This window comes from Phoenix dactylifera, chromosome 2 (genome assembly GCF_051530095.1).
Source record: "Phoenix dactylifera cultivar Ajwa chromosome 2, Ajwa_hap1_PhDact_Kaust_v1.1, whole genome shotgun sequence".
Taxonomy (NCBI): domain Eukaryota; kingdom Viridiplantae; phylum Streptophyta; class Magnoliopsida; order Arecales; family Arecaceae; genus Phoenix; species Phoenix dactylifera.
The window spans coordinates 30,099,370-30,108,858 of record NC_143191.1 but is presented as its reverse complement, the minus strand read 5'-3'; the positions used below and the strand labels follow the sequence as shown (position 1 = coordinate 30,108,858).

At 48.0% G+C, this 9,489-nt stretch overlaps 1 protein-coding gene across 1 annotated transcript; it reads left to right on the top strand.

The window, feature by feature from the left end:
* The first annotated feature begins 7,180 nt into the window (after positions 1-7,180).
* Positions 7,181-9,066, top strand: LOC103717060 (1-aminocyclopropane-1-carboxylate oxidase-like). The gene is made up of 4 exons (XM_008805297.4): positions 7,181-7,682; positions 7,804-8,033; positions 8,161-8,494; positions 8,566-9,066. The coding sequence occupies exons 1-4, from the start codon at positions 7,275-7,277 to the stop codon at positions 8,857-8,859; spliced, it is 1,266 nt and encodes a 421-aa protein (XP_008803519.3). The 5' UTR covers positions 7,181-7,274; the 3' UTR covers positions 8,860-9,066.
* The last annotated feature ends 423 nt before the right edge of the window (positions 9,067-9,489 follow it).

Here is a 9,489-nt window from a genome sequence, read left to right as displayed (position 1 = left end):
GCGGACCCCCCGGTGTGCAGGCGCACCCAAAGTGGACTACAGGTCAAAGAGCATCGTTGAAAGCCAACTTCAGAGCGGAGTCGCTTACCTCAACATGAGATGCCCGGCTCCGATGGTGCGAAAGGTATATCCTACTCAACACTTACATCATTGTGCTTACTTGCTTATATCACAGGACGGTCAACGAAACCCCGACTAAGGCCGGGATGCTCTTCTGAATCGATCACGAGCCGAGGTTCCCTTGACCTCGCACAGAATCTCCTGACCGAGTGTGGGGAGCTCCTCATCATCAATCTCCAGCTCAATCTTGCACCGGACCCCCCTAGACAAGGGCTTTGCCAAGTTTGAACGTTGACTCAAGCCGAGACGGCCTGTAACGATGACCTCGAGCTCCGCCGGATGATGCTCTAGCCGATCTCCGAAGCGCCAAGTCACTCACCATGAGGCCTAATCCTACCTGCTGGCGCCCTGACCAAGTTCGATATCAAAAGAATGAAAGCTCCAACGATATTCCGACCTCGGCCTATGTTATCTTCGGAGTCTGAGCTCAAAGCTTCGGCAACCTGGAAGCCGAGCCCAAGGACTTGGCGAAATTTTTTCAGAAGATTAACCTAAAGGCCTAGCGGAACTTCTTCGGAGTCCGAGCTCAAAGCTTAGGCAATCTGGAAGCCGAGCCCAAGGACTTGGTGAAATATTTCCAGAAGATAAATCTAAAGGCCTAGCGAAACTTCTTCGGAGTCCGAGCTCAAAGACTTAGTGAGTTCTCCTAAAGTCTAAACTCAGAGCCTTAACGTGATCCCTCTCAGAGCTAAGCCTAACAACTTAGCAAATGCTGCCGGAATCTAGGTCTAAAGACTTAGCCGAGATCGAAAACTTGGAGGAATTTGCCAAAAAGAATCCAACTTAAGCAGCCAAGAACAAAAGTTTATCAATTACGCAAATGGAAGCGAGCACAAGTCTAGAAAAAGAAAGTTCTTCATTAATAGAGGCACGAAGGCCAAGTACAAAATCAAGGTTTGGTCGTACAATAATTCAGAGGCCGACCTTACTTACAAAAAAGAGAACAAAGAAAAAGAGGAGGCTAAGTCCTAAGAGGCTGCGGCTTCATCGGCACCGACCTCGGGGTCGTCCACGATGATCACTTGGGGGTTCTCGGCAAGAATTGGCTCGGGACCTTCCGTGGCGGCCTCAGACGGGGCTTCGCTAGTGGCCTCGGGAACGCCCCCGGCAACTTCCCCAGAGGGAGTCTCTCAAGCCGCCTGCTCAGCCGCATCAGTCTCGGCCTCGGCGGCCTTTTGCTCGGCCTCGAGAATCGCGGGGATATCAAGCTCGCTCTCCGCACCGACCCCCATCCTCGGTCGAATGCCTGTAAGCTCGAGCTGGGGGCAGAACCGTTGCATCTGCCTCCGAAAATTTTCGAAGCCGCGGAGGAACCCGTCCACGGCCTCCTCCTCCATCAGGTCACGAAACTTTTCCAACCCCTTGAAGAGTTCCACCGCGTTCTGGGCCTGCTCCAGCGCCCTCTTCTTTCGGGCCTCAAGCTGCTCAACCTTCAGGCGGAGAACCCCGCCCTCATATTTGTGGCCGGCGGCCTCGGTGTGGGCCTCGACTAGATGCGTCTAGGAGGCGCGCAACTCCGACCTCGCCAGAGTATGCAAGGCGCTCTCCTCCTCGAGCTGGTCGACCGCTGATTGACGCTCGACCTTCTCAGCCTCCATCCGCGTGATGGCCTCCGCCCGCGTGGCCTCAGAGTCGGCAAGCCTCTTCTCGGCCATCTTCAGCTGCCTTTGGAATCTCCGAGCCTCATTCTGACATCCCGAAGCTATGAATACCAGCGTGTCGATCTCATGGAGATGCTGCAGAAAAAACAACGATAAGTGAAAGTGGAGGAAATGCCAATAACCAAAGCAAAAAATGAGAAGGCGACTTACCCGGACAGCATTGTAGTATGTCTGATCGACAAAATTTCCGAGATCGATGGCTCCGAACTCGGCCCGGTCAGCTGGGAGCAATGCGCGACGAAATACCTCGCGCGCGACAACGCTATTGCGGAGGGCCGAACTGCCCTCACGGATTGGAGACTCTGGGTCGTCAAATCCCCTCTCGGAGCGATCTCCGACCTCCGATGAGCTCGGCCCGCCCGGGCTCACAACGGCAGGACGGGATGCGCTCGGGACCCCAGGGCCCCTGCTCAGCTTGGGGCCCGAGCGCCGCAGACGGACGACCGGTCAACCTGCCCGTTGAGAGACGGGGGCAGGGCAGGCTGGAGGCGCCGAGTTTGACGCCCCTTGGGACCCGAGCTCGCGTGCTCGGCGGCTGGGGCCCTTTCTCGGACAGACCCGGATGTTCCGGCCCCAAAGCCCCTCGCCTCGGCAGGAGCAGAAGTTGAGGCCGACCTGGCCTTCTTCCTGGGCTCGGAAAAAGCCCCGCCAGCCTCGACCACCGTCCTCTTCAACCGGGCGAAAAGCGCGGTGTTGCTGGTCACCATGTTGGAAATATTTGAAAAGAAGAAAAAATCTCTGAGTATCAGATCAGAGAAAGAAAGAAACGAATAAGACAAAGGACATCAAAATGAAGAAGGAGCAGCGCGACTGCTCTTACCCTCGTGGCGCGCCGAGTTCAAGCCGACGTTCCACGCCTGCTTTCGAGCCTTCTTCTTCTCCTTCCGAATCACTAGGATCTCCTGACCCAACAAGATCTGTTGAGCCTGACCCAGGTACTGAGAGAGCCTCCTCGCTCAGGAGGTCGGTCAGACGGATACCCCCCGAGGCTATGCAGAGCATCAAGAACCCTCTGCTTGTCCGCCGAAAGCTGGGTGAGCCTGTTGAGGGCCTTCAGCCGGGGATGCCCCCACCTCGGGTCAAATCTCCACGAGAGCTCAGAGGAAAGGAAGAAAAATTTCCCTTCCACTCATGAATAGAGGAAGGGGCACCTCGGAAGAGTGACATACCGCCCCAAAAGGTGAAGTAAAGCCACTCTCCGTCCGCCGGGTTCGACTTCAACAAGAAGCACCGGCGGAAGACATTCACCAAGGTCGGAATTCCGTGCGCAAGGCAAAGGGATAGGAACCTGATGATGGTCCTCTACGAGTTCGGAGCGAGTTGTGCTGGGACGAGCTGGTACTCTACCAGCAACTCGTTCATGAACTCGTGAAGAGGAAACCGCAAACCGGCCCAGAGTGTCTCAATGTACACCCCGATCCGTTCTGGAGGAGGTTTCGTCATCCGGTCCTCCGAACCCGCGAGCTCGAGATGAAACCCGGGCCGGAAGAAAAACCGGAAACGGACTAACTCCAGTTCCTCTTCGGTCAGGGTAGACCCGACCTCACAAGACCACGACCCATCCCAGAACAAGAAAAATGAAGGAGAAAACAAGGAATAAAGGAAAAGAAGAAGAAGAAGAAGGGTCCCCCGAGCCAACATGGGAAAATAACCTACTGTGGAGTCGCCGGGAATCGTCTCAGGGCACCGTCGGGAAGGCTCGGTCGCGACAATGGAAGAAGAAAGGAAACAAAGGGAAGAGAGAAAAACAGCAACTGCAACGGCTAAACAAAATCTTTCTAGGGTAACTCAGGGGGTTTACATAGAACCTCCCAACGGCCCAGATCGGCAGGTTCAGACCCCGCCCTCCGCCCAGATTCTGCCACGTGTCGGCCCCAAGAATCGAAGCGGCCACTAGTCTGGATCGACGCTTTGAATACAGAATCAGGGCGGCGTCCCATCGGATCCCGAAGCCCAGTCATGAGCCCACAACGCGAAGCAGCCTCGAAAGGCGAAAAAGCATCGCCCCATCTCCTCTCATTAAAGGTGCCCCGAAGCGCGCAAAACAACGGAATAATCCAAAGCCACCTGGCCCCGCTAGCATAATAAATGTAACTACTTCCTTTGCCCGAGCTCGTAAGCGGCTTGGACTCGGAAATCGGAAGGTAGTGTTGGAGAAAAAATGGATTGCCCTAAAACACATGATCGCATCGCCGGCCCGTGACAAAGGCGCCCGACCTGAAGGTGGCCGACCTGAAGGAGCCCGATCTCGGTGTCTCCGACTTTAAAACACCGAGCCGACCTCAGAAAGCCGATCTGGCCGTTTACACGCTGAGGCCACACCCTGCGACGACCTCACCACGTCACGCTCCACCCGCCGACCATGCTACGACGTATCAGGGATCATGCCCTGAGCGACTGTCAGCAATTAATGTGCATGGCCCCTGCAGATCTTCGGCTTACTCAATAATCAATGTACATGGCCTCTGCAGATTTTCGGCTTACTCAACAATTAATGCACACGAGCTCTGTAGACCTCCGACCTACTCAAAATCTCAGGCCATACACGGCAACTCATTAATGCACACGATCATGCGGATCTATAACGGTAACTCGCCCAGTCACATCTCAGGTAACTCCATATCCACCTATAAAAGGAGGACTTCTCTCCCCTAAAAAAGGTCTTCTTCCCCTCGTCAATTTCCATGGTCAATATACTGGCCATTCTCTTCCTTAGCCCCCTCTGACTTAAGCATCGGAGGACCGGCGCCGGAAACCCCGGCCACCAACTTTTTGCAGGTCCTCCGAAGGACGCAGTGCACCGACGCACCACGCCGCCCGCCGGAACTCCTTCTCAGCCGAGCGGTCACCTGGGTCCACTTTCCAGCGACAATTCATATCCACAAGAAATTTTTTTTCCTACAGCAAAATAGAATCCCTGATTGTTGTAGGAAAAGAAATATCTTTTAATAGGGGCCTTGGCTTGAATTCCTCATTTATTTATCTACTGAAAAGAAATGATATATCGAAGAGATGGGATATGGTCCAATGGATGCATGCCATTTGCACCTGGGGAGCCCAGCTGGAAATATAAGCGAAAAGCCATGCATACTGTTATAAGCTCAAATACCTGCATTTAAAAAGCATTGGATTGTGCCAAGGTTGTCATGGACCAAATAAGCACGCAATACCCATAAGATTACGCGTTTGCCAACTAATCTCTCCTTCATTATCTCAACTAATCCACCCTTTTCTCAAAAATAAGAGGAAAAAAAGGAGAAAAAAAATTGCGTTACATATTATTGACCGATGCAGGCATCACAGGTAACAACGAATTATTCCTTCCACTTGCATCATCCATTCATCAAGTGAGGTATTAAAAATACTTATTTTGTGCACATCATTCGACTGCATGGTCTGTGATCTGATCATTGTTATCTACACAATACTCGTCTTGAATTGGTTGCATCGATCTGTGCTCAAGCAAAAATTAAGCAAGTAGTCTTAGTTTTAGCCTAAAGAACTCTCAAATAGAACTATTAATTAAGCATTCTATGCAAATAGTACCTCTTCCTTTTTCCAATATATATATATGTATGTATATAATCTAAGCATCTAGGTACTTAATCAATGTTATCTTTATATATATATATATATATATGTTATTTTTAAGGTACAACCAGGCATTAGGTCTTGAGTCTTGATGAAACAACCACCTATTGGTTGCTCAATGCCCAACTTGGATCAATCTGCCTAACATCACTAGGCTTTGCTACCATATTGGACTATCATTTTAGCCATTAAAATCAGCATCCTATAGATGGTACTATGGTTTAAACTAGAGCGAATTTGGTATTGCCTCTGCCTTGTAACAATTGGAGGTTAGAACTTTAGCTTCTCCTAAAACAAACTTTATGATTTTCTTCTTGTAGAAATACCTTTTAGACATTATTACTAGACACTTAAGTCTTTTTTTTAAAAAAAATGGTTCAGAGTCAAAGTACATTTTCTAAGCAATACCGAACATAAAATCTAGTTTAGATTGCAGTAACCAAATTGCCAATATTTTTCTTTCAATTCTCCAACGAGATGCATCGATGGTTCCAAAGTCATACAGAATCAAATCCCACCTTCACCAGGGTCTAGATATTCTGGGAAAAGCTATCCCTCATTGTTTGGCCCAATACTTATGACTGTCAAAAAACAAAAAACAAAACATTCTCTGAGAATCAAGAGAGAAGTCATAGAATCTAGTTTAGATTGCAGTAGCCAAATTGCCAATATTTTTCTTTCAATTATCCAACGAGATGCATCGATGGTTCCAAAGTCATACAGAATCAAATCCCACCTTCACCAGGGTCTAGATATTCTGGTAAAAGCTATCCCTCATTGCATGGCCTAATACTTATGACTGTCAAAAAAAAAAAAACATTCTCTGAGAATGAAGTGAGAAGTCATCCTCTTCATTATCCAACACAACATCCAAATTCCACCTTATGTAGCTGCATCTCCGAGACTCTAAACAGAAAAATCATCTCCTCCTTGGAATGGTGGTCCAAATGAGCCAACCACGTCCACTTGGAACACCTCGTGAGAATGCCTGAGAACAGCACTATTATTCAAATACGTACGTATATTATAGGTTAATAAGGAGATCAGAAAACATACCTAAATCCTGAGATACAAGAAATCTAAATTACTCAAGAAATTATTCTTAAAAAAATTCGATATCTATTGAACAGCCACGCACCTTGATAAAATTTATGGAGAAATGAGTTCATTTCTCATCTCAAAACAATATCTACTCCACTGAATCTCTCAGGACCCCTTCACCTTATGCCACAGACTGATCACTAATGGATTTTAAAATTGCCTTGAGTTCTTAAGAACCCAATCACATTCAGTAAAAAAAATACAGGAATCAAGTGCTAATACCATTAGTTGCACACCTAATCACATTCAGCTTATAAGTGAGAGTATTTGGTATTGTAGTAAGGTTTGATTTTCGTCTAACCATCTTGATGTTCGGATGCAGCACAGGCCTCGCATCTTGATGTGTGATGTGCGACCACCAGGGTATCATATCAGCAAAAAGGCAAGACGAGCACTTAATCTACTCCACTTCACCCTTTGATGCTTTCATAAGAACCTTCTGTGCGAACAAAGTTAAATAGACCACCTGGGCTCCATATGTGTACGTTGCCCTGTCCCAACAAATCAAATGTTTGGATATACTTATACTTCTTTGCCAGTGATCAAATAACAAGACCTCCCTAAAGAGGGAGGAAAATTTCTGGTGTTCTCCTGCCTTTATCTTCAGTCTCTCATAATGGAGCGAGACAGCTTTCATTGCAGGAAATCTGAGCAAAATCTAATGACGGAGATTATCCATCCAGCTACGACTGCAAGATCTCTGCTCCTCCATTCCTGGTTTATGCGTTTCATTGTTTTCCTGTTTGTTTTCTTGCACCGCCATGACCCCTCATGACATAGGAAGCTTCCGGGCAATGTCAAATGAACCATGGCTATCGCATACCTATCACGTTCCAACAGCAGACCAATCGCATTAATGGTCACATCCACGGTAAAGTCTCGTCAAAAGAAAGCAACGCTAGAGAAAGCACCCGGCCACCCGGCCCCCCGCGGCCCCGCCCACGACGCTTGGTAGAAAAGATAGGGAGCAGGCTCAGTGGCTCCTTGCCGAAATGTCCCAAGAGGGACAGGGCTCCAATTACATTCTCTGCTATAAATAGAACGCCGCTCAATAACCGCAAATCAGAGAGGAAGACAAGCGAGAGAGAGAGAGAGAGAGAGATGGAGAACTCCTTCCCGGTTATCAGCATGGAGAAACTGAAGGGAGAGGAGAGGGGAGAGACGATGGAGCTACTGCGAGATGCTTGCGAGAACTGTGGTTTCTTTGAGGTGTCGTCTTCAACTCTCCGTATCAGCATCCTTACTATGATAGAAATTTATTTCTTTTTTTCTGTTCTTAATTTGTTATGAGAAATATTGTAATACGAACTTCGCTGGTTTACAAATGCAGCTGCTGAACCACGGAATCTCCCATGAGCTCATGGACGAGGTGGAGCGGCTAACCAAAGGCCATTACAGGCAATGCAAGGAGCAAAGGTTCAAGGAATTCGCGAGCAAAGCCCTCGAGGAAGGGAAACAATCTGACGCCGCCAACAACATCGACTGGGAGAGCACCTTTTTCCTTCGCCATCTCCCCGAGTCCAACATGTCCGAGATCCCCGACATGGACGACCAATACCGGTATATATCCTCATCCTGCATGGCGACTACGAATTCTTAAAAGAAAGAAACAACATGACCATAACCAGCCGGGCTCGGCTAGCTCCTCGAAATACTAATTGGAATCTTACCATAATGAGCAACGCAGGAAGGCGATGAAGGAATTCGCAGCAGAGATAGAGAAACTGGCGGAGAGGTTATTAGATTTGCTCTGTGAGAATCTGGGGCTCGAGAAGGGGTACCTGAAGAAGGCCTTCTGCGGGTCCAAGGGACCGACCTTCGGCACCAAAATCAGCAGCTACCCACCCTGCCCGCGCCCGGAGCTGATCAAGGGCCTGAGGGCGCACACCGACGCCGGCGGCATCATCCTTCTCTTCCAGGATGATCGCGTCAGTGGCCTCCAGTTGCTCAAGGACGGGCAGTGGCTCGACGTGCCGCCTCTGCGCCACTCCATCGTCGTCAACCTCGGAGATCAGCTCGAGGTCCGTGCGATGATCTCCTAACTCTAACATTACTTCTCGCACTTTCTTGTGTTGCTAATCCATGCGTGCAGGTCATTACCAACGGCAAGTACAAGAGCGTGATGCACCGGGTGTTGGCTCGGACGGATGGGAATAGGATGTCGATCGCCTCCTTCTACAACCCCGGAAGCGACGCTGTCATCTTTCCAGCACCTTCCTTGCTGGGGAAAGAGGCAGAGAAGAAGAAGAGTGAGGTTTACCCCAAGTTTGTGTTTGAGGATTACATGAAGCTGTATGTGAGACACAAGTTTCAGGCCAAGGAGCCCAGGTTTGAAGCCATGAAAGCCTTTCCTATCCGCACCTCCCAAGAACTTGAACCGGTATAACTACATGTCTCTTCACAAGAGACTTCTCATCTGGTGTCCGTACGTAGAGAGGCTGTAGTTTTATGTTTTGCAGGACGGGTGCTATTTGCTCTAAGTAGCGTAGGACTCGTGAGTGTTTCAGGTCCTGGCTTGAAGGTTCCCAAGAATATATGATGTTCGTCCATGCTTTCTAGGTTTAAGAAATGATACTGCGAGTATTAATCATGAGTCGCTTTTGTTGTCGGATCTGATACAGTCGCATAAACTCTAAAACAGTGCCCTAAATATCGAGGCTTAAGACGAACGAATTCTGGTATTTCTATAAATTGAATTAATAGTTAATAACTAAAATGATATAACTAAATAAATTACTACAATTAAATAATTGATTCATTCAATTACAAAATTTTCAACTTTATTGGTACCAAAAAAATAAACTAGCAATCCAAAACTATGCATGTTATGATTCCAAAAAAAATGCAATAGATGGATATGAGCTATATAGCCTAGTAAAAATCTTCATACACACCTACACCACTATAATAATATAAATTTTAAAAATAACAAAAAATATTATCAAAATAAATATAAATATTACAAAATCATGCTCCAACTATCAATAGTATTCAAAATAAATAATTTGCAATCTGA

Bases quoted from the DNA above. Each gene is read 5' to 3' on its own strand.
- LOC103717060 (XM_008805297.4), top strand. From the start codon at position 7,275: ATGAACCATGGCTATCGCATACCTATCACGTTCCAACAGCAGACCAAT. The intron at 7,683-7,803 runs GTGTCGTCTTCA...TTACAAATGCAG, and splicing joins AGAACTGTGGTTTCTTTGAG to CTGCTGAACCACGGAATCTC. The intron at 8,495-8,565 runs GTCCGTGCGATG...CCATGCGTGCAG, and splicing joins ACCTCGGAGATCAGCTCGAG to GTCATTACCAACGGCAAGTA.